The sequence below is a fragment of the Dermacentor albipictus genome, chromosome 1 (genome assembly GCF_038994185.2).
Source record: "Dermacentor albipictus isolate Rhodes 1998 colony chromosome 1, USDA_Dalb.pri_finalv2, whole genome shotgun sequence".
In the NCBI taxonomy this organism is placed as follows: Eukaryota; Metazoa; Arthropoda; class Arachnida; order Ixodida; family Ixodidae; genus Dermacentor; species Dermacentor albipictus.
Genome location: NC_091821.1, coordinates 192,433,832 through 192,459,414, shown reverse-complemented (window position 1 = coordinate 192,459,414; position 25,583 = coordinate 192,433,832). Strand labels below are relative to the sequence as shown.

The following is a 25,583-nucleotide window of genomic DNA, read 5'->3' as shown; positions in this document are numbered from 1 at the left end:
TGGGGCCCGTGGCCGCGTGGTACGCAGCAGCCGCTGGAGTAGAATGCCTCTCCTTCTGTTTGCACCAGTCTCGCACGCAAGTTTTGTGAACTCCGAATGCCCGTGATGCTGCCCGATCTCCGTCCGTCTCCACACACGTGATCACTTTCCTTTTAATTGCGGCATCATGATGAACTCGGCATGTCTTCGCAGTCAGCACTTCTGTGCTGATAGAGCAAATGCAAAAAACGGGAAGGCAGACAGTGGATACGTATGCACATGTACTACAGCACATGGAGAAAGATACGTCAACTAGGCTCGAAGCGCGTATGAGCTGGCCATTTTGAATTGCCCATGGCAATATGGTAACGCAAGTTCACGGTCGTATGCGATTCTAATGCGTACACAATTTTTGGACTCGTTTTATCGGAGAAAAGTGCCAGTTAGATTCAAGTAAATACGGTAGGGTTGTGCGAGTATCAATTTCTTGGTTTGAAGCAAATGGTTTGAATAGTTGTGGGATTTGCATAACACCTTGACATAAGAGCCAGATGTTCAGAAAACTTAAGAAAAGCTGGTTCTTTACTTACAAAAAAGGAAACAGGTTCATCTCTGGAGTCAACTTATATTCAAAGTGCCATTATTCAGATATTTTCATACAAACAGCAAGTTCAACATTTCTTACAGCTCCAGCGGCACAGAAAATTTGTTTACAGGCTCTTGCTCTCTGTTGTAATTCAGTTTACTTATAATTTTATGGTAGTTTAGGCCATGGGAGCGTTTGGTGTTTGTCTGTTGTACTGCATCATGATGCTATGAAGTACGATCTTGACTGTGCGATGCGAGCTCTTTATGTTGTGTTGCGCAAATTCAGCTTGATGCTTTAACGTCTAAGCGCAAGCTTAACCTGTTCCTTTGTGCAAGAGACAGATGAACTTGGCAGGCAAGCTTACCTTTTTGCAGTCCTTAGTCTAGCCCGCAGCCATGGCTTGGGGCCCGATCACCAATAATCGGCAAACTTCCTGCAACAGTTTTTCGTCCACCTGCTTTGGCTGTTAGGCCTCACCAGCACTGTTTTGCTGGGTGTTGGCCACCAAAGTTACGGTTTAATGCCACGCCAATGCAAATCTATTCACAGTGACCGTACAGCTCTCTAGAAGCCGTACGGTGACCATAAACAAATTTATCATTGCCATGTCTTGACTATAAGCTATGTGATGCAACTTGCTTACCAAAACTGACTTTAACTGAAACCGCCTTTCGGGCAAAGTTCTGCACCATCAGCGGTGCCAAAGAGGTTGGGGGATAGAGCTGCTGGCCAAAGATATATGAGCACTTCATGCATTCATAAATGGAGACTGTGTTTTACTAAGATTTAAACATTCTATGCAGTTATTGCCATGAGTTATACACAAGAAATTTTTTGTTCTTTTCAAGGTGTTGCAATTGAGGGGGAGGCTTATACGGGAACAAATACATATTTTTGTTTGTTTTGAATACTTCGAAAACTTGGAATGCTGAAATTCGAGCCAAAGCAAATATATTGACTACCATAATATTCAATAAAATATTTGAAAATATTGAATATTCGCACAAGCCTTGCATATACAGATATGACACATATGTGATGGGAACAAGCATGTGTAGAAACGTTTAATTCTGCTGACCAAGTATATAATGATAAGTCTGTTGTACACATAAAAGGTGACCTGTATACCAACCGTTTTTTTTTTTCTATACCAGCTTAAAAAGTACTTGAAAGGTTGCGGGGGAGTAAGGTGGCTGTGAAACTTGTAAAAGGTGTGATTTAGACATCAAAAATACCATATTGTTACTACTACTATGTTGCTTATTAAGGCCCATGGCGACATCTTGGAATAATATGTTGGTTCTATTTGAAGCTTCTTGTTTGTTCACTCACATCTGATAGCTCTGAGTCACTTATTGCTACCATAGTTGATTAGAGTCATTATTAAATTTTCTAGGTCAAGAAAAAAAGAAGCAGTTGGATATGTTCTCGGAGGACATGTTTGCTGAGAATTATTCTGTAAGTGAAAGAAGCATTTCAGATCAACGTTCCTGCTCTTAAAAGCTTGTGTTTTGTTTGTTTTTAAATTCTGAATCAATAACCTGTCGACCAACATTTCTCTTTTCAGAGTCCCAACTCATTTCAGAAGATATCATCACGAGCTCAAGAAAATCCCAACCTTACCGACAACTGGGATGATGCAGAGGGCTATTATCGTAAGTATTGTCAAATGGTTTGGTTGTCAATGTTTGTGGCTTAAAAGAATGTGAAAGAAAGATGAAACAAACAGAAAGTATGCCAACTCTTAACTAATTTTATTTTGTGAAAATGCTTATATAGTGGCTGCTCGAATTCATAGATCCAAAGAGAAGAAGAAATATATGCAACTCAACTCATTGTCACACAGTCGAATCTAGAGAGTGAAACTGAAGGAACATAGATAGATATGTCACCCATTTCTTCTACATGAAGCTACAAAAGTGCTAGCACAAAGTCGCAAAGCTTCAAGCTACAAAGCTTTGTACTACGTTTGGGTAGATTGACAATTTTCCCTTCTGTGAACATTCTTGACCTAGCAGGATGCCACAGAACTGATTTGCTATATTCAGTGTCCCTGTGCTTCGAGTTGTTAATTTGCCATCATTCTGCAATCTGCTGGCCTCCTGGTTAGCTCAGATGGTAGAGCCTGGAAAGGCGTTGGTCCCGGGTACGAATCCCTGACTTGGACTAATTTTTCCTCAACTGTGAAGCTTTCATTCTGAAGAAAAAAAAAAAAAAAAAAAACATGGTTTTTTTTTTTGTAGCTTCATGCTGCGTTAGGGTGGATGACAAATTTCCATTCATAAACATTTCTCCACCTTGTGGGATTTGCAGAACCGATTTGCTATAATGGGGCTGCTGTACCTGGAAATTGGGGATGCAATTTGATTTAGTGTTCTTGTTTTTTTTTTTTTTTTCCACTATCCAGGTGTCCGGATAGGTGAAGTACTGGACACGCGATACACTGTTTATGGCTACACGGGTCAAGGAGTCTTCAGCAATGTGGTGCGAGCAAGGGACATGGCACGAGGAAATCAGGATGTTGCTGTGAAGATTATACGGAACAATGAAGTCATGTGAGTAAAGGCACATTTTACTTGATGAACATGCCCTTTTTATATTTCTTGATCTCTTGTGAACTCCTGTGTGAAATTAACAATAATGAGGGGAACTGATCGGCTCAATCTTTGTTAGTCACAACCATATGAACCTGACAGATAATGAAGCCAAAAAAAGCACGAGGAAATTATTTGTTTTTGTTTTTTTATTGTAAAGAAATAATAAGCTAATGAGGAAAATGAAAGTGGACGAAAAAAGAACTTGCCACCGGTGGGAGTCGAACCCACATTCTCTGTAGAGCGTGTCGGTTTGCCACTGAAGTTGCATCTGAAGCATAAATACTTATTATTTCTGATACAGTAGACTTTCGTTAATGTGACCCTGGCTGTACTGATTAAATTGATTAAATTGCCCGGCAAATCGAATTAAACAAGAGGCGGAAAAAACACCGAAACAAACTGATCATTTGATTTGATTTGCCCAATTCTGATACTCTCCCTATTCGAATGCACACCCACTTTTTATGTGTTCAAAGCAGAAAACTAATGTAGAAGTAACATTAGAATTCATAAACAAAGGAAAATCTAACACTCACTTGATATTGTAGCGAAAGAAAAAGATGAAACCAGCAAGCTTTACTTTGACAGAATAGAAATATTATTTATGCCTAATGTTCAATGTCATCACACTCACACAGCACTTTATTGCTGTCTAGGAAACATAGTGGCTATGGTGTTGGGCTGCTGAGCACGAGGTCGCGGGATCGAATCCCGGCCACGGCGGCCGCATTTCGATGGGGGCGAAATGCGAAAACACCCGTGTACTTAGATTTAGGTGGACGCTAAAGATCCCCAGGTGGTCGAAATTTCCGGAGTCCTCCACTACGGCGTGCCTCATAATCAGAAAGTGGTTTTGGCACGTAAAACCCCATAATTAACATATGTCCTCCATAAAATCCATTGCGCATATTATACTCTGTGTTCATCATTAAAGGATTATATAACAATCGCAAATGGGATGGTGGCCCACGCTTAGACTGACCACTTCGCTAATTAGTCCTGCGATGCTTGCAATTCTCTGGAATGCGAAGAACACATGTTGTGACTTGTTGCTGGCAGCTTGGCATGTAAATTAAGTTATGTTTGGAATGAGTTGTCATAGTCTTTGATTAATTGAAGACTTGCAGTGGTGCATGGTTACCGTCATGCTACACAAGAGAACTGTCGTCATCTTGTGATGGAAATAGTGGTGATGCTGACTAGGCTGACTCCGACGGTAGGATGTTGTGAATGCCACAAATGCCGTTCTCATTTCATATCCGATTTCACCACACGGGCAATTTTCGGACTAATTTTCTTGTGGTATTAAAAAAAAAAAAGCGGCATCTTAGAATCTGACAAATAATGTAACCATTCATTCAGAGCTACCATTCTTGCATGAAAATCTTCCTAAGGCAGTTCAGAAGTAGGCATTTTTGGGGAGGATTCAACATAATGTTACGTCTAAAAACTGTAGTGAGCCACCTTTGGGTTCTTCCCACAATGCGACCGCTTGACCAGCAGCCACCTAGATGATGACAGGGCCCGGCTCTGATTATTGAGGGCCAAAGAAGCTCCCGTCGAGGTGACAGTAACCACCACATTCTGTGGAAGCAGTAACAACCGTCAAGGCCAGACTTGTCAATTCGCTACAAGCTGACCGTCACGGAGAGCCCTATTAATTGATGCAAGGGGCCAACATTGATGACTTCTATGGGAACAGTGTGGTCTTCAGATTCCTGATTGCCTCGTGGTTGCCTCATATGCGGGAGCAATTGCGCATCATCAGAGGCAGAGTCCATCAAGTTGGTACAACGTCATGGGCAGAGTGCTGCGATCACTTCGACCCTTCTGATTGGCTGGGACAGAGTATAATTGAATTCCCTGATATAGGGACCTAGGGAAAACAAGGGCTTAAAAAGTTGATCTTGAGTACAGTGTAATGTGCTGACGTGTGTGTGCTGACGGGTGTGTGCTGACGGGTGTGTGCTGACGGGTGTGTGCTGACAATTGACAACGTTGGGGCAGCCTGTCCCATCGCGTCGGCGCTGCCATTGTGGCCGTCACTGTGACTATCTGATGCAAGCCTGTTTGCAACGATCGCCTCAACGGTTAGAAGCACTTTGTTTCCAAATCTATAGCAGTGCACTCTCTTTTCACCGGCAACGTCGTGCATCTTCTGTTTCAGCGGCGAGTGAAACGAGGCTGAAAAACCACATGGCCAGAAATGGCTTCGACGCAGTGAACAGACGAGCACGAGCGATTTCGTTCGTTTGCAGAATTGCGCAGAATGGGGCCGCAGCGAGCAATCTGGGAGCACCGGCGGCAGCGTTGTCAGCGCAGTTGATGCGGTCTATTCGTGTTTTGGAAGGTGGCGTGGCTCAAAGTTATGGGCGCAGCCCATTCGTGATAGGAGGAATGAAGGGACGATGGCAGAGATACGTGCGAGCCTGGCATGCATTTTTCATGGATAGAAGTGTGGGGCGGCAGTTGGGGTGGCGGGTGATTGTGCAGTGGCTCCTATTTCACTTTTCCTTTTTTCTTTACAAGGATTTCGCATTTCATTACATTTCAGCATGGACACCCAGCAGCCATAATTGGTTATAATTGATAAGGCGGCATAGTGACATTGTAGTAAGTGGGTTATTTCTCCATAGAACACATACAAAAGTTGACGGTGCAGCAGCTTTTCATTGTTATAACCAATATATTGTTAAAACCGGTATTGTTTTAAGTGGGTTTGACTGTAGTATGTAGGGGCTGTATGCAAACGGCAATTCGTGCAGGTTGTATTCCTATACCACAGAATGTGCAAGAGAAATGATTCAGCTCGAAGGGATGTAAAATACAATGGAATAAATATTGATATCCGTACAACTAAAATCCTTTGGCTCATTTCCTTTGCCCATATTGGGGCTATTATAAATGTGACATGCTTGCATCATAAATTAACAATGTTTTTTTGACAATACAAATAAACTTAGTATTGTTTTTGATGAAAAAAGAACTACAAAATCTTACATTATTTGGTGATGTAATATTACCTCTATGATACGAGCAGCTTGTAGCATGCAAATTTATAGTTTGTACTCTTGATGATCATATATACGCTCGATGAAATGCTTCTTCAAGTGGCACTGGCACAAGGCTAATTAGGTTTAAATATTTTGTCAGCATGGCGAAGGGCTATTTCGCGTTTCTCGAAAAGTTCTGGGTCTCAGCGCATCGAAACCAATGATATTTTTGCTCCAGGCTTGCACGTTTGTAGCCGAACCTACAATTTGGCACAAAGCAAGGGGTGCCCCTCCAGCATGTTTTCTTCGTGCAGGAACACTTTCACTCTGCCCCGGAGTCTCACGAGCTTAGTATTCACAAACTTCACCTGCAGCATTCACTTTGCTCCTTAAATGTGTAAGGAAATTACGGGAACTCCGAGGAATATCAGGACTACGAGCATGGCGCACCGTGCCATCTGCATATAAACAGACAATATAAATGATCGCTCTTCAATATGACTAATTGCAGCAAGAAACGTCACACTTTTATACTCTCTCACCATAAACTTACCACTTTCAAGATTTAGTGTGAAAAAAATTAGTTGAAATATTACAGACTCGCTGTAATAGTGAGTAGCAGAAGATGCGCACTTTGTGACAGGCCTCTGATCACAGTGCCACTCCTGCTGTCATGATGCGGAAAAGCAGTGAACTGCACTGGTCGGTACACTTACCCATCTAGCCACTGTAGCTCCACCAAGGGAGACTGCGCCCTAAAGGGGTTGCAATCGCCATTGGAGTCGGGCACATGCTTGCTGACCAGTTAGTTTGAATTGCCCAGCGAGGACCAATTTAAGGATTGAAATAACGAAAGTTCATGCCCATAGAAATTTATGGGCGCCTGCCTGAACCTTTGGTGATTTAACCAGAGTTGGAATTGAAGGAAGTGTACTGTATTTGTTATAAGTATACCCGCCAATATTGTTGAAAAAATTTGTGATCATGTCTATGCAGAACAAGCATCAGACCTTTTGCCAACGGGTTATCTGCTACTAATTTTGATGGCTTGTCGGCACCTTTCTGTGCCAGCGTGTGACACGAGAATAACATGAGTTACAAGGTACACACATGCACTTTGCACAGTGGCTAATAGTACACGACTGTGTGATTGGGGTAATCACATGGACTGGCAAATTGGCCTGGCAGTTTGCTGTTATGGCAGGCCATAACAGGTATGCATGTCAACAATGTGCGATTTCAAGTTGCTGTTGCTGAGAACAGTCACTGACTGATTTTTCAGACATGGAGGAGCTGCACGCAGACCTGAACTCTGCCACTAGGGTCATCAGTCTAGCCCGTGCGTGTGATCTCGCACTCATTAGACGATATGCAAAACCTGCAAGTGCGCTTCACCTCACACCTTCTTTGATGCAACCAAGATGGCGGGCCTTGGGCTGGAATTGTAATCGAAGTGTCAACATGCAGGATGGTGACATCATTCCTGCCGCCGTCCATTCTCTGCACCGTCCATACTTTCAAAGCATGTGTCTCAGCTTTAACAGCATTGCTACAGCGGGAACGCGGCCATATTGGTTAGGGCAAGGTAGCTGTGTGGAAAAGCCTGGTTACAGACTTCCGCATATCATCTATTGATGAAACCTGCTCGCACAGATTTATTGTCATGGTGAAGAAGACCAGGATTAGCAGGCTAGAGATAGTGAAGACAAAGTTGTGTGGTTGCTACTAGTGCCAGTGCAATGGGGAACTATTCCACCACGTGACAATAGTTACATAGAAAGAAGACGACGTTGTAGTCTTTTCCCCTGATTTTCCGACCCATCTTCGCCGTTTACATCAAGTTTTGACCTGTCTCCGGAATGCTGGGCTCCAGCTTAACTTAAAAAAGTGCCTATTTGCAGCTCGAAAATTGACTATATTAGGCCATGTTGTCTCCAAAGACGGCATCCTTCCTGATCCTGCTAAACTTCGCGCCATATCCGAATTCCCGAAGCCCACTAACTTAAAAGCACTACGCAGCTTCATTGGCCTATGCTCCTATTTTCGACGTTTTGTTCGCAATTTCGTTACTGTGATCGCACCACTAAACCAACTCCTACAAGGCGACAAGGAACTTTCTGCTTGGTCAGAAGCCTCCGATGATGCCTTTACGACTCTTCGTCGCCTACTTACGTCTCCGCCGATCTTGTGCCATTTTGATCCAAGCGCACCTACAGAACTTCACACTGACGCCAGTGGTGTCGGCCTTGGTGCTGTGCTTGCACAGCGTCAGAACCCTAATGCCGAATACGTGGTCGCTTATGCCAGTCATACACTCACAAAAACTGAGGCCAATTACTCAGTAACAGAAAAAGAGTGCCTGGCTATCGTATGGGCTCTTTAAAAATTTCGGCCATATCTCTATGGTCGACCCTTTGACGTGGTGACGGATCATCACGCTCTTTGCTGGTTGTCTAACCTCAATGACCCGTCGGGCAGCCTCGCTCGGTGGGCCCTCCGAATTCAGGACTATGATATGCGTGTCGTCTATCGCTCTGGACGCAGACACTCTGATGCCGATGCCCTTTCGCGCTTCCCAGTAACTTCCGACAGCAGTACTACTACCTACAGACCTGATATCTCACCGCTTGACATCCTGGACATGTCCTCAGAGTAACGTAAAGACCCATGGATCGTCATGATATCCGACTTTTTGTCAAATCCTCCGGCAGCTTCGGCACCTCGAGAGTTACGCCGACAGGCGCAGCATTTCACCATCCGCGACGACTTTTGTACCGCCGACACTACCACAATGATGGCCGCACATGGCTCTTAGTAGTGCCCTGCCACCTTTGACAAGATTTATGCTCCGCTTTTCACTCTGATCCGCAGTGTGGTCACGGTGGAGTGTCGAAAACCTACACACGGCTTCGCCTGCGATATTATTGGCGAGGGATGTACAACTTCGTCCACAAATACGTACGCTCCTGCATTGCCTGCCAATGCCGCAAATGTGTCCCGCATTTCTCCACCGCACCTCTCCAGCCGCTTCCCTGCCTAGCTTAGCCATTCGACTGTGTCGGCATGGATTTATACGGGCCTCATCCATCTACTGGCTCCGGCAACCGATGGATTGTTGTTGCCGTAGATCATTTGACACGATATGCCGAAACCGCCGCCTTGCCTGCCGCATCAGCAAAAGACGTCGCCTTATTCATTCTGAACAACTTTGTCCTCCGCCATGGCGCACCCCGTGAACTCCTGAGCGATCGGGGTCGCGTATTCCTCTTGGAAGTCCTGATGTCACTCCTATCTGAATGCCGAATTATTCACCGCACTACTACTGCTTATCATCCACAAACCAATGGCTTAACAGAACGATTTAACAGAACTCTTGGTGAAATGCTATCAATGTATGTTGCGTCTGACCACTCCAGCTGGGATCTTGTACTTCCATTAGTCACATACACCTATAACACTGCCTCTCAAGCCACTACCGGATTCTCACCATTCTTTCTGCTTTACGGCCGCCATTCCTCCAGCACCATTGATACGGTTCTTCCGTACCGGCCGGACCCTGCTGAGTGCTCACCTGTTTCTACAGTCGCTCAGTACGCCTAGAAATTCTGACAACTGGCCCGTTCTTTGACGTCTGCTCAACAGTGCCGCCAAAAAGAGCGCCATGACCTAAGCCCACCCCCTCACCCCTTCCCTATAGACTCACTCTTGTGGCTTTGGGTACCGCCTGTTGCTGCCCCTGGCCTTTCGTCCAAGCTCCTCCCGAAGTACCACGGGCCCTACTGCGTGGTTGCGCAACCATCACCTGTTAATTACATGGTCGAGCCCATGTCACCATCTCCCAATCTGCGTCGTCGGGGATGAGAGACTGTCCACATTGACCGGCTGCAGCCATATTACGATCCTCTCACCTCTTCCTAGATCGCCAGGATGGCTACTCTTCAATTCCGGGGGTGATTGTGACGAAGAAGATCGGCAGGCTTTTAAAAAGCCTCATTGCCATCGTGTGGCTCATACCCAGTTCGTTCACTGGATGCGCCCTAGCTGCTGCTGCCGCGTTGGTCGCTGGTTCTCTAGGACCTGAATAAACCCCCTTTACAAAACAAATGTCTTAGATGTAGATTATTCTCAGAACCACCTATATGAATATGAGATGGCAAAACACTTCTTTTTATATGTAAATGCGTACAATGTCATCTTAATAGTGTGTTGGCACTTGTAACTAGGGTGATACCTTTCCAGTTGGCAGAGAATGAATAATAGCCATTGAGGTTTCCCTGAGACTTTCGAGGTCTGCTACTGTGAATGGCGGTTTGTTGAGCTAAAGTAGCTACAGATTTTTGTAGTACTACTAACTTGTGAAGTTATAGTAGTGTGCTTATTTGGTCATTATTCAGTTCAAACTTGAAGCCCGAATTTTTGCACACTTCATAGTGGTTATTGGTACAGGTCAACTTAGGCAGTGTCATCGCTGATGAATCCCTTTTCAGTAATCTTAGACCGAGACAGTCATTGTATAATTTGCTGTAGCTTGTTTTAATAAACAAACTACTAAATATTTTTTTTTTCAGGCCAAATATTGTGGGACGAAGTTGCAACTGAATCATACATAGTACCAATATAACTGTGTGAAAGAAATCTTTTCAGAGTTCTTTATTCATTGTGCATTTCGTATTGTTAGAAAACTTATTAAATAAAAATGTTTACAGGCACCGTACAGGGCTGAAGGAACTCGAAATGCTGAGACGTCTCAATGATGCTGACCCTGATGACAAGTTCCATTGTCTTCGGCTGTTCAGGCATTTCTTTCACAAACAACATCTGTGCCTTGTTTTTGAGCCACTAAGGTGAGCAACTTCCTATTTTGTGCTTCCTTCTAGAATTAGGAGAATAAGTGTTCTTGTTAAGCACTTTTTAAAGATGCTGATAACACTACAATGCCTACTGCTTTGCAGCTCAATTTTACCTAACACGAACTGCCATATCCTGGACACAATTTCTGCACATCCCCATTTAGTTCAAGGGACAAACCTTTCATATTAGTGCCAGCAATACTTGATTTAAGGTAGTATATATACGGCAGGTGCCATATGTTGTTGGGTCCCGGTTCGGGTACTGTTGATTGAAGCTCCAGTCAAAGCTCATGTGAAAAAGATGTTGCTTATGAGGGTTCTTTTTCCAGCTTTTGCCGATGACCTTCACTTTTTGATGATAAAAGATTACATGAATTTTTTTGTGTGGATACACGGTGCACATGTCAAGTCTCACTTGTGAGTCATTGTTCAAGAAGTGAAGATTTGGCAAAGACTGGAGTAGGCATGCTTGGTTGGTACTGGAAAAATTCTGTTAAAAAAAAAAGAGAAAAACAAAGGGTGAGGTGCATCAGTGAGTGACCTTTCTGTTTTATACTATTCAATTCAGACTTAATTTTTAGATGAGTGCATGACAACATCCTGGCTCCTCTACTGGCTTTCTGTTTTTGCTGCTGTGCAAGCACTTCTTTAGGCTAAATATTTGGTGAGGCTTTCACAAAATAAACAGTTGAAAGTAATGTTTGTCTCATAATTGTTACTGCAGTGTTTTTCTAGTTTGCATAATTTTTATTACTTGTGCCTGCTCAGTATATTGCTTACTCTTTCTTTGAGTGTATTAATATTCTGCTTTAAGACGAAATAAGTTGATCTTGTTTTCCAGCATGAACCTTAGAGAGGTGCTGAAGAAGTATGGCAAAGATGTTGGTTTGCATATAAAGGCTGTGCGGTCCTATAGTCAGCAGCTGTTTTTTGCCCTCAAACTTCTGAAAAGATGCAACATCCTGCATGCTGACATCAAGCCGGACAATATTTTGGTAAGTTTTGCTCATAATAGCTTTTATTGTTCTTATGGTTATGTTTATTGCATATTTGTGCTGGTGATGCAGTATTTTTGCCAAATCAAGACATTATTTTTTAGTTTAGCTTCAGTATTTATCTGAGCTGATGTGGTAAGGCCACATTTTCAACTCTGGAAAGTGAGAAATTTTAGACAGTTGAATGTGAAGTACCAGTTGTTTTACAAGGTGGAAATGATTAGTGTCTTCAGGATTGACGGACAGGGGGCCAACATTTGCTAAATTTTTGGAATCTGCCGTGTGATGATTGTTTTGATATAGATCATAAGATTTGTTACAGCAGCAATCCACCTTTTGCATGACCATAGTGTGCTTGCGGTGTGCCCCAACGGAAAGTGTCTGAAACAATTTGGCAAGTATCAGCCATTTTCCAGAGTGGGCAGCATGCAAATTGGGAGAAGCAGGCAGCTCTGGTCACCTGTGCAGCAGGGGGACTCAAACAATGTTTTGGATGAGAACTTTGTGTCAGGGCTTTTCTGTCATTGCGGCCATTGAGCTAGCTTTTTTGAGCAATCCATGACAGCATGGAATGTGCTTTGAAGCGTTGTCATTTGATAGCACAAAGACAGGTGCGTAGAAAATGTTTTGCAATTATTGCTTACATAGAAGAGAGTTGTTTACCTAAGGTGGTGCCGTCTTGTTAGCTACGAGGCTCATTTCAACCGTTGTTAGCTGCCAATAATGTGATGTGCTGCTGCTCGCTTAGTCCACTTTAGCATAGACTTTAGCAAAGACAAAAAGAAGAAATGAGCTGTGTGTATAGTATCTCTGCAGCTCAGACGGTCATAGAATTTTGTTTGGGTGGCCAGGCAAACTGCAGCTGTCTCTTGTAATAGCACTGTCAATATTGCAGTTACAGAATGGGTAGCATAGGCTCCACCTTTAATAGGATGGCCAGAAGTACTGCCGAAGTCCTTTGTACAGAGACCGAATGGCAAAGTAGAAACTGCCTGTGTGCAAATAACCTTTGTAGTCCTTGACTATCTGGCATTTAAATTTCTGATGTGCTAACCACTGTGTGCTAGCTGACCTTCTTGTCCATAGGCAAGTCTTTTATTTTGTTTGTTCAGTCATTGTTACAGAATGAAATCGAGGGCAAAATCCTGCTAACAAAGCTTATTTTGATGCCAAGAGAAAACCACTCATGTGGCATGTGGCTAATAAACAGAGCACAGATTCAACATAGTCCATTTCACATTGCGTACCTACTTGCTGTCGCTGTGGTCCACTGCCTATTAAGGTTATTACGCCGTCCACAAGGTAGTGCCACAACACAATGCAAGAGGCAGGTGGCTTTATTTTGTACATGTAGGGACATTCAAAGACATTTAACGAAGCTTTGTACACAGCTGTGATGCATCAAAATCTACATTCTTGGAACATTCTTAATTCATGCCCTTGTAGGCCACTTGGGTCTTGTGGTGAGGCAACCTCAGTTCCTTAGCAGATAGGGCGTTCTGCTTCTGAACATGATGTCACAGGTGGGATGCTTGGATGTTGCAGCCACTGAGGTGGACAAAGCAGAAATAAAATAGTGCTTACGTTATGGCATTCTGGTGCATGTCTAAAAATTCAAAGTGAGATCACAATCTGGAGCCCTGCATTACGACATTCATCATAACCCTTGATGTCACTTTGGGATACAATTACCGTACACCTAGAAATTTAGGTGAGGGGTGTGTGTGAGATTTGGGAAAGGGCTAGTGATTACTATCTTCCATGGCAGTGTGTCCAACATCATTGGAAAGCATTGGAAATGTCCGGTTGCACAGCTGTTTGCTGTAAGTAGAAGTGGCTGTGTTTGGCTCTTACTGAGCAAAGTCATGGGAACTCAGCTGTGTCAACTTAGGCATACGAAAAGCATGCCAGAATTAATGAAAAGCATAGCATAATTATGTGCTTGGCAAAGACTTTGCTGGAGCATTGCAGAAAATGAAGGTTGTGCTTTTAACACGGATGATAGCCAACACTTACTACTAAATACAGGGTGCCCCAACTGCCATGCACCAAGCATATAAAAAGTCTGATCATTGTATATGTGAATAAGATCAAGTACATGTTGTCAAGAGTCCGGTTGAGAAACCACCAGTTGGGAGTGAGGTGTGAGGCGTGGGATGGTTGGAGGGGAACAGTTCAAATATTTTGACCACCATCTAAGCTATGTAGTTGAGGAAAACTGTGACAGATGTCAATGTACATAACCGTATTTACTCAATTCTAACGCATCCTCAATTGTAACGTGCACCCGTTTTCCCTGACAAAAAAAAAAAAAAAATGCTGCCCTCGATTGTAACGCACACCTGTTTGCGGTGACCTAAAAAGAAAGAAAAGTCCTTAACAGTATCGTGCACCTCATTATTTCATACAGAAATACAACTTTCTTTCATTTGGAAAAACAGAGATTTACTCCCAATGCATTAAAGTTGCGAGTAATAAAAAAAGTCGCAGTTTCGCCCGAAAGGCGAAGCATTGAATGTGATAGCAAATTAGTAGGCAGCTATACGAAAAGTAAGGATAGTAGTTTTATCGGCTGTATAAACTTTTATACATTCACTTCCTAACTAAATTAACAAGCATGGTGCCACAAACGCACAAGCAAACATGAACACGTCTCACCCAATGACCGCGGAAACCTTTTAAGAGAATGCTGGAATGAGAAGGTGCGCTAGCAGAAGCGAGAGAATTGACCTTTGCGTGGCCTCTCACTTCAACATGAACTAAGTGACGAGAACACAGCACGATGCGCCTAGATTCGTAGACTGTCGCTTTCAAGATAGGGGCTGTGCGGCCATGTCTACGCTGTAGCCGCCAGAGTAGAACACCTCTCCTGTTTGCACCAGTCCCACACGCATGTTTCGGGAATCCCGAATGCCTGTGATGCGGCCCGATTTCCGCCCATCTCCGCACACATGATCAGTTTCCTTTTAATTGTGGTATCGTGATGAACACTTGGCATGTCTTTGCAGTCGGCACTTCCATGCCGACAGAGCAAAAACAGAAAACGGGAAGACAAACGGTGGGCTAACCTAAGCGTACATACTACAGCACATGGAGGAAGCTACGGCAGCTAGGCTCGACGTGTGTATGAGGCGGCCATTTTGAAATGCCGATGGCGATATGGTAACACAGAGTTAGGGTTGTACTCAATTCTAACACACAAGTAATTTTTGGACCCGTTTTATTGGGAAAAAAGTGCACGTTAGATTCAAGTAAATACGGTATATAGTCTCCTTTGTAATATGAGGCCACTTCATTGTGAAAAAGTGGAGGTGAACGGAAAATCATTATTTACACTGCGCAAAGTAAATAACTGTAGTAGTTTTGTTGTTACCACTCTAAAGGCCAAACTACACGTACGTGTGCTGGTGCACGAAAGCTTGCACTCACGCGCCTTATGTTTGCCGTGCCTGGCAAGCAATGGCGGTTTGAACCTACAAGACGCCCGCCCACTTGACTTGCTATTTTTGCCTTGGTAGGCATTGTTTCGTATTTTTGTGAGGCAGCCATAGCACTGATATTTGTCTGAAGAAAATATCTGGGCTCGTGCCGTGCTTCGGCGCATATGATCTGTCCTGCACCATCTGCACACGCGTGAGGCTCATGGGCGCGAGCTTTCACGGGCCACCAAGCGTACGTGTAGTTTGTCCTTTAGGCTGAAACAGCAAGGCAGATTGCGAATGAAAAAAATCTTAAAAATTGCATTTTCCAGCGACTGTTCCTCATGGAAAAAGTTTACTCTTTCCTGTGCCCTTTGGGAGGAATGGGGCAGCGCAATGTGGGAGGAGTAGGACACTATACAACATCTCTGTTACTCTACTGCATGCTTTTGTTATTTTAATTGCAGATTTACTCTATATAATTGGCTGTTTATTCTTGCATATTTATAACTGTCTCAAAAACGCTTCTTGGGATAGAATTACATATAAGCATGTATAGTGCATGATGAAGGGACTGCACATGTGTCAGAGGAAGGCATCAGGGAAATGGAAACACACCTTCAGGAGACAACTGGCATATCAAGTGGTGACAAGTCCATTACTATAAGGTCAGAAAAAACTTTAGAGAGTGACTTGTGCCTCCCTGACAATGAGCTTCAGAGCATACTGACAATCGACATTTAGTAGGCTCCAGTACTTTTTGCTTGTACGATTGACAGAAAAAAATGGTCTTTTTTATTGGCAGCAATTGAAAAGCACTTACGGTAGGGGTATAGTTGAGAAGTTAATAAAAAGAAAAGGAGAAACACATACGTTTTGTTTTTTCTGCTCATCTAGATGTGCGTAAAAAAAAAAGCAAAGGCATTGTGTCAAAACCATCAGACTCACAAATGGCTGGAAAACTAAGACTGAGGTTCTTGTTTGTGTTCAGTATCGACTTGTCCACATATAATGTCAAGTAGACAAATATTTAAGGCCATATGTAATGTGTCCCATTTCTCCAACATTGTCTCACTCCTCACAAGGGAAAGGGTGGTGTGGGGCACACCTTGTCTAAAATCTGGTTGTCATGCCGTGACTGTGCCTAGCGCAGCCACGCGCACCAGGTTCACGTTGAACTGAGAGGCAGCACGAAGAAGAATTCGCTTGCCGCTACTGCCGCTCTTCATCACGTCAGTGTTCTGAAAGCGAGTGTCCATGGTCATCGAGTGAGATGTGTTCATATTTGTCTGTGTGCACTGTGACGCCATGCTTGTTAACTTATTTAATAAGCAAATGTTTACAGCACTTGGTACAGCTAATAAAGCTACTAACCTTATTGTGTATAGCTGTCTAATAATTTGCTATTGGAATCAATGCCTCACCTTTCGGGTTAAACTGTGACTTTTTTTATTTCAAATTTTCATGAATGTCCTTAAACAAAGAACTTAAGCTTCATTGTAGCTGAATGTCTGGTGTAAATTTATAGCAGTTTAGCTTGTATCCATGCGATAAATAAAGCAAGCAAAAAAATAAATAAATAAAAACGTGAAAACTGTTCCTTCTGCCTTTCCCCTAATTTTTACTTCCTGACATCCATTAAGGTAAAGGGTGCCCTGAAACACTTTTTTAACATAATAAGGAAATGCTGCCGATCTGTAGATGAGGCTCCTGTGAACATGAGCCATGTATTTGCACTGCATGCAGCAGGAAGTTCACAATTTGGGGTAAAAATCGCTTGCTGTCTCCTATGCAATGTCGTCATGTAGCTGCTTTGCAAGCAGCCAAGCCCATCAACAGCTTTTGGCTGATTTTGTGGTCGTGAGGACATTCTCAGTAATACTACAATTGCTAATTTTGAATTAAATCAATAAAAAATACAGTCTATCCCAGTTATATCGAACTCTCAAAATAACGCCTATCAGTTCGATATAGGGCATAATTTGATATAAGCCTGCTGAAGAATGGAGCAGGTGCGGCCGCAACCTTCCGCATTCGTGCAGAAGCGCCAGACTTGTGTGAGTGCACCAGTCACCTCGGATGATGTCTGCAAAGGATCGACATTGCTTTCCTCATTGTGCCCACTATCACTTGTGCTCGTCATGCTCCGTACGATGTCGGCAATGTAGTCTTTGTTTTCGGGCTCTACCGTGGTTGCGACACCATCATCTGCACTCGCAAACTCGTCGACTGTTGATCCGTCAGGGGCTTGTGGAAATTCAGACAGCTGGCTCCAAACTTTGGCGACACCGGCAACGGCTTCATCGCACTCACCAGTATTTTCAGAGTCGTCACTGGGCATGCGGAAGCCGGCACGTCTGAAGCAATTTTGGATGAACCCCTTGCACACAGCCGCCTCGACGTCGCCGTGCGTCCGTGTCGGGCACCATGGGCACTGGGCCGTGAGTTTGTCCACTTTAGCCCTTCCCCTTATTCTTCCTTCAAAATCATGCTGAGAGTGCTCCTCGGAATATTGCGTGCTGCGGCATCATCCGACTTCTCACTGCGTTTGACTCGATTCACGATTAACGTGAATCAGCTTCACGGCGAAAGGCATATTTTGTTGCTTTGCACTAGCCATCACGGCAGCACAAGCGGGAGAAGGCCCATAAGGCGTAAACACAATGAAGCAGAAAAGCAGCGAGACCACCGGCACTTCCACCATCCTGCACGACGAGGGCACAAGAGCCTCTGATTGGCTGTTCAAGCAAACACTGCAGTCATGCCAAGATCATTTTTCCCAGGGGAGTGCCCATGGCTCGCACGACGCGGCGCGGTCACGGTAGGCAGATCTGGTGAACGGAGCCGTGCCGCCAGGTTTCACCGCCGCCACGAGGGAAAGCCAACTCCTGGGGGCAATTTGCTCTGCTTGACGTTCGATATATCAGGAGTCGCTGCTATTTTTGTTCGATGTAAGCGTAATTTTTGCTATATATACTCATTGTAACTATACCATGCTCAGAAATTGTTCGATATACAGGATAATTCGACGTAAACGGTTTCGATATAGTCGGGTTTGACTGTACACGTCTGCAATCTCAAAAAGCAAAAAAAAAAGAGGGTGTTGTTTTTGCTTTTCCAGTCTTCGCATGCCAGTTGTGCATAGTCACCTCTGTCTGTGGAGCATGGCCTCCGAGATAGCACCAGCATGCTGCATAGCGTAGGTACTGTGGCTGCCACGGTGTGCTGCAATGAGTCCTCTTGTCGGCAAGCCAATCAGACAACCATGCACATTGATTAGTCTCTGTAAGTGATGTAGCTCCAGGTGCCCATTTCATGTCGAGAGACGGCTGTACATGCCTGAACCTGAAGTAGCGTCTTAAAGAAAAAAGCAAATGAAAAAAAACTTTTGGATGGGGCCTTACATTCTTGTCATCTCTCTTGTGTAGCTTCCAGCGTGCTAGTGGAGGCAAAAGGAGAGAGAAGGTCACACATCAATGCAATAACTCCCTCTAACTCTCCTTATACTTGAAGGTTTTGAAAAATTCTTGCAAGAAGGTTCATGTTGTGACATCCTTCAATAGTGAGGCCATTCTATGATTAGTTAGAAAAGTGTTTCAGGGCCCCTTTAAGGTTACTACAAGTTGTGATGTGGAATCATTGCATAACGAGGAACTAAAGGCACCCTAGCCCCAAAGCTAAGCATCTGTAAATGAACCGCACTAGTGTTGCACATACTGATTAATGCGAAAAGGTTGTGTTTCATTTCAGCATGGCGTACATTGGGCAATGCTGTGAGTAGTGTCTCATCTTTAATAATAATCTGTTGGTGTTCATGAACTTTTCTCATTCTTATTTCAGGTAAATGAGACAAAGCTGGTCTTAAAGCTATGCGATTTTGGCTCGGCTTCTCACGTGGCCGAAAATGACATCACACCTTATCTTGTCAGCAGGTTTTATCGGGCACCAGAAATAGGTGAGATGACCTTTTAGTGGTTTCAGACTTATGCCTCATATTCACAGATTGCCTTTGAAAGGTAAAATAAGGCTTGTGGAGTAGGGAGTTAAACCGTTAAGGCCCCCAAAAAACGTACTAGTTACATTTTGTTGATTTTTCGTGTCAGATGATCTTTTTACACTGTGAATACATTGTGAAAGTTTTGTGAATGGCGCTTCACTCTTTGAAGCAGTATGATAGTGTACTTTATAAAGTACGCTGGGCCTCTATGAGAGCAAGACCTGATGTTGGTCACAAAATGTACATGCTATATCTTGGAGCTTCCAAAAACTAAAAGGCTTGCAGCGAAGAGCCAGACGAAATTTCATGCAAGCCCGCATAACCTACTGGTAGCAAAATTAGCATTTTAGTGGGACATATTGTTTGTTATGGAGGTGTTTTTACTTATCAAGTGTGTAACATGACTTCATGAAGTAACAAGGAAGGGCTTTTCTGTTGCTTTCAGAGGCGCGCACAACACAAAGATATTATTCACGCAGATCTAGACGCAATAATTCGCAATGAATACAGGCATTCAAAACTAAAGCATTCAGCATTTGGCTAAGTGGTAATTGAAACATTCAAGAGACTGGTGACGTCTCCTCCAATGACAGTCGGTTCTTGCATTATGATCCTGTTGTATGATTGCTAGGTGTCATTTTTGTTAGAATTTTCTGTCATTTCAAGAAGTCGGGTATACGTCTGGTTCACCAATCTGGGTTGACCTACATTTATTGCATAACTTGTCTCGATTGGCATAGAAATATACATAGTCTTCGTTGTTTTCTGTTCCCTCCCACTCATCTTCCAATTTGTAATAAAGGATGCATGAATCATCTTTCTTCTTCAGTATTCTTCATATGATATCTAAATGGTTTCTATTTATCTAAATTGTCTCTACCACTGCTCGCAATTTTATTGACTCACACAAGAGCATCGTCATCTTTGTCGGCAGCAAGAAAGGAACCAGTAGGAATAGCAATTTTGATGTAATTCTAAATGAATTTCTTTCCTGCAACAGTCTCTGAAGTTCTTGTTGCCAGTGAAAAATATTTTGACGAATTACAGGTAAAAAAAAACATTGTGTGTGCTTCGAGATCAAGCACACGCCTCTAGCATACACATAGGCCCAGCATACTTTACAAAGTAGGCCTGCATTCATTTTCTTGCGACACTATAAATATGTATTGTATGTGGAATGTCATGCGTTCATCGTTTACACCCTTCTTTTATAAAACTTACCCAAAAACTTCAGCTTCGAAAAGCATATGCCATGCTTGACAAAAAATAAAGAAGCTGTATGTAGAGCAGCACCTGCTATGTTGAGCACTTTTCCAAGTTTGGGGGTGAATACATCAAACACATCATGCAGCTGACAAAAAACTACAATGCGATCGTCTTCGCAGGACCCTTCTTAGCAAAGTGGCGTACCAAGGAACACTGTGTGTTTTGTCTTTATCTATTTACAAATGAAAATGGTACTGTATTTTTTAAAGTACGTTTGGCACAAATGGGTCAAGACAGGAACTTCTATTTTAGGGAACACCGAGCGCATGCGGTCTGCATTTGCAAGTTCCCCTGCATGTGGCACCTCTTATTGAAATGTTCCAAATGTGTGTTTGTGTTGCAAGCTTGTAGTGCTGCTGATGGCTGACAAACTTAAATTTTAAGAACTGCAAAAGGAGGAAAATGCTTTGGAAGTTACACTGTTGTTATCATTACCAAGTGGGAACAGCTTAAAACAAGTGGCCCAGTTATGACCCCTTATTGGCCAGCTGTTTCCATACTTTCCATGCAAGTGTAGAATGCCTGCTTTCCTTGCTTTCAGCTTAATTTGGCCACAGAATCTGTGTTTGGTATCACTTTGCTAAAAAGGAAGCACTATCGCAATATCGTCTGTGTAAAACTGAGCGCAATATAACCATGAAGCAGTAAGGTTGAATGAAATATAAGCTGTACTCGAATTAAGCAATCCAAAAGATCACTGAAAACATGGTGGTCCAGCTAGAATTTTGAAGCTTGTTTGAACTAACCATATTGTCAAAGTTCGTATAATTGCTGGCCTGTAATTCTTGATCGTCTGTTTTAAAAAAATATGTGTTTGCAATACATAGCTAAACACGTTAAAGAATTTTAGGTGATCAAACATCAAAATTTCGTAATAGAAACATATATGAACATATGGAGAACATTGACTTAGGATATATAAAGTAGTGTCATATTTTTTCATATATGGAAATAAAGACGAGATAAAAGAAAAAAATTATATTTTTAAAGAATGTATTGTTAAAGCTTAAAAATTGCATGCAGCTCTCTTAGATCATGAAATTTATATTGGCAATTTTCTCCTGCTTGTGGTAAGCTATTGCATACATGGATACTTGCCTGACACTGGCTCTGGTAACCATACTAACATGTTGACTGATTTAATATGAATTAAATACAGTATAATCTATATAATTCTAACTCAAAGGTGCCTGAAAATCTGTTTGAATTAAACGGAGTTAGAATTAAAGGAAGCTCACTGAATGGAAGACTTGCTGCATCAGGGGCCACATGTGCATTGAGCTAGCACATGAGTGACAAGTCCCGGAAGTGTGGCTTCAAGGCAGTGTTGCAGGTGCTGTAAAGCCACACTTTTAGGTAAAATTTTTGCTGCTGTGAAGCTGCACTTCAAGGCAGAATTTTCATACAACCCACACCCAAAAATGTTTTTACATTTCTGGTGTGGGTTCTATGCGGCACAATGTGGTACTTGCAACGGGAGCAGCAGCCAGTGTGCGGCCGCAGTGCTGGGTCTGAAGCATCGCCACATGAGTCGACGCGCTGCTGAGAGCACAGTCTGTGGCGTGGTATATTCAAATTAACCATCACAAATGCTTACGCTTTCGAATCGCTAGGCATTTTTGCACATTGAAATACACCCAATTTTGACAGGACCACAGTGTCAGTTTCAATAAACCGAAAGTTAAAATTAAGTGGACTTGAATTAACAAGGTTTCACCTTTGCAAAAACAATTTTCTTGTTTGTATTTGAGATCTTGAATATTTGCACATCTCTGGTGATACGCATTCCTATTGCATTTCAAGTATTACAGCTGTGCTGCAATGCCAACAGCATTTTTGAAGGAGCCTCTAGCGTAGGTGGCTCAACAGATGTTCTGAAAGTGAAAAAAAAAAAAGAGACGTAAATTACTATGCAGTCGACTTCTGTTAATACGATGTGGCTTAATTATCCGGTAGGTCGAATTAAACAAAAGGCAGAAAAACGGCGAAACACAATTGACTCACTTAGCAGTATCTGCTGTTAAAGTTAGCTTTGCCGCAATACAGCTGTGTTATGCGGTGAGGCATACCAAGTGAGTAAAGATGCCACTGTTACGGAACATAGCACGTGTTCCTTAATTTACACACGCACATGCGCCATCTCTGGTCACACTACAAGCACTGAGATGCCTAAAATGCTTACTGGCAGGCCTTCAGAGTTTTAGATAGACCCCATTCTTTTACTGGCTTTGAACGTCCCTCAACTTTGTTTTTTCATCTTGCCACCTTCCTTTTTGCTAGCTTTCCCAAACACAGATGGTTTTTCTCTCCTTCTCAGTGCATGGTGCGTGCACATGCATATAATTAAAGGATGTGTACTACAACCCGTTGTCTCATATTTGACATGCATGGTGGGTGAAATGAAGGCTGAAATCGCCACGACATAAGAAATAGCTCGGAATGGCTGCCAGTATGCTTATTAGGCATCTAGGTGCTCATACTGTGACCGTAGACAGTGCGTGTGCACATGTATAATTAAGAAACGCATACTATGTCTTGTGACAGTGGCCCTTTTTCAGCCTTGGTATGCTTCACTGCAATAAATTGCATATGCTTCACCGCATAATAACATGGCAGTGTTTTGCCGAAGCTGACCAGTCAAGTTTGAATTATCTGGCAAAGGCCAATATGGAGATTTAAATAATGAAGTTTGGGCCTATAGAAATGTATGGGCATCAGTAGGGACCTTCGGTCGGGATTGACTCGACCAAAAAATAGAATTAAGTGGAGTGTAATTAACGGAAGTCTTCCATATACATGGTGGGAACTAAGTCAGATTTGTTCTAAAATAGCTAGAATCTTTTTTTTTTTTAACGGTGTTGTGTTTTGTTGTACACTGCAGTGAACAAGCTTGCATAGTTTCTTTTATAGTTTTTGAAAACTTTCAATGGCTCTTCATGATGAGCAGGTAAGGTTCAATTCAGCTGATTTCACAATGCATATTTTGTGTACATGCAGTTCTTGGCCTGGGCTATGACTTTGGTATTGACATGTGGAGTGTTGGATGCACATTGTACGAGCTTTACACGGGAAAGATAATGTTTCCTGGAAAATCCAACAACCAGATGCTCAAATTCTGTATGGATCTCAAAGGAAAGTTTCCTAATCGTCTTATTCGAAAAGGAATCTTCAGAGACCAGCATTTTGATGCAAACTGCAACTTTCTCTACCATGAAGTTGACAAAGTCACAGAGAGGGTAAGCTTCACTGCATGCAATGTTTTTGTTGCCCTCCTCTGCTGTATTAGTTTGTTGATGCTCCTACATTTCAACATACTAAAAAGAAAAAAAAATCCTGTGGCCTTTAAGCTCTCTGTAGGTTGTTCGCCACATGTAGTTGTGTGGCTGCATTTGAGGATTTTCACTATGTTGACTGTGCATGGTGAAATGATCTGAAATATTCTGAGTGTGGTGCCGTCTGTCTGAGCTGAAGTACCTGCATTGGACTGTTGCATAGAGAGTAAGTCTCTCCTTTCTTTTATTAGGCATTTGTTCTTGCTTAAACAGCAAGGCTGCTTGATATCAGTATATTGAATGTGGGCCAAAGAGCATGGAATTATATAACGATTTTCACTGTCATATTGAACTGTCAGTGCCATGCATTCAGACTGAAATTTCTTCTTGTAAGGTTCCATGATGATGTGATATACCAGGTGTTTCAGCAAACACTTTCAAAATAAAAAAAAATTGCCTGTGGTAGATAGCACAATTCTAGTCAAAGAGCTGGTCTACTCATAGAGGTGGACATTACTTGCACAAAGAATTGAAATGCATAATCAACTAATTAACAACAAACTCACTAATTTAACTAATTGCATTGTGGCACATATGGCAATTTACATATTCTAGCCAGGGAGCTTGCAAGGTGGATCCACTTGAAACGAATTCTTAGGATGACGCAAGTTTCGAGATATTAATTCTCGAACTTTGCGCAAAAGTGCATTCGTGTTTCAGTTACTTTTGTGCTTCAGTGCATAAACAACATTTTGTTAAGAAAGTTAGTGGCGCGACAGTGCATTTTTACCGCAAGTTTGATGTCACTCATAAATGGTGTCATCCACACAATTCTTTTCAATTGAATGTGCTTTGCAGCCTCACCCGCTAAAATTTGCAAATTGCAGTATGTGCCATAAAGTAATTAGTTAAAACTTGCTTAGTGAATTTTTGTTAACTAGTTGATTATGCATTTCATTTTTTTTTTGCAAGTAATGTCCGCCTCTTTGAGTAGATCAGTTCATGTACTAGAATTGTGCTATCTGCCACAGACAATTCTCAAACATTTTCTAGTGTTTGCTGAAACACCCTGTATGCTAACAGCTACAATGAGTAATAAACCACTTGTAGATGTGAGCCTCTGTTCACAGATGCAAGTACGCTTGTGATTGGTGATTGGTCAGTGTACAGACGTTGCCCAATGTGATGGCAATCAGAGTGACAACAAGGCACTCTGAGCCAAGGAGCCAGCTATTAACAAATTATGCACGTACACAGAGAAGCTTTGTGAATCCTAGTCTTAATATTAGTGACAAGATGGGAGCTTCACTTATTTTGCCACATTTTATGTGTGCATTACGGTGTCCATCGTATTTTAGGCATCATTCTGAGACTGTACATTCCAATGAAATCAACCTGACTGATTGCTCCATTTGTTGGCTTGGTGATTGATTGAATATGATTGAAGCATAATATGTGTGACAAATTGAAATTTTTTTCACGTTTTCTTTTCCAAATTCAGAGAAATAAAATTAGTTAAGTTTTCAGTATAACTCAAGAATAGGAAACTAATGCTTCAAATTAATTCAAACTGTTTTGTGTTTGTCTGCATAATTAAAAATATTGACAGGAAAAGAGCATAAATGT

General features: G+C 42.5%; 1 protein-coding gene across 5 annotated transcripts in view; it reads left to right on the top strand.

The window, feature by feature from the left end:
- Window positions 1–25,583, top strand: part of Prp4k (Pre-mRNA processing factor 4 kinase) — a 112,888-nt gene that overhangs the window by 58,643 nt on the left and 28,662 nt on the right. For all 5 annotated transcript variants that reach the window (XR_010563237.2, XR_010563239.2, XR_010563240.2 and 2 more), the window contains exons 9-15: window positions 1,965–2,026; window positions 2,136–2,223; window positions 2,976–3,123; window positions 10,865–11,002; window positions 11,850–12,003; window positions 19,263–19,377; window positions 23,683–23,921. Coding sequence is in view for 1 of the 5 variants with exons in the window: in XM_065426739.2 (XP_065282811.1) it covers window positions 1,965–2,026; window positions 2,136–2,223; window positions 2,976–3,123; window positions 10,865–11,002; window positions 11,850–12,003; window positions 19,263–19,377; window positions 23,683–23,921 (944 nt within the window). In the remaining 4 variants the exon portion in view is untranslated. The remainder of the gene's footprint in view (window positions 1–1,964; window positions 2,027–2,135; window positions 2,224–2,975; window positions 3,124–10,864; window positions 11,003–11,849; window positions 12,004–19,262; window positions 19,378–23,682; window positions 23,922–25,583) is intronic.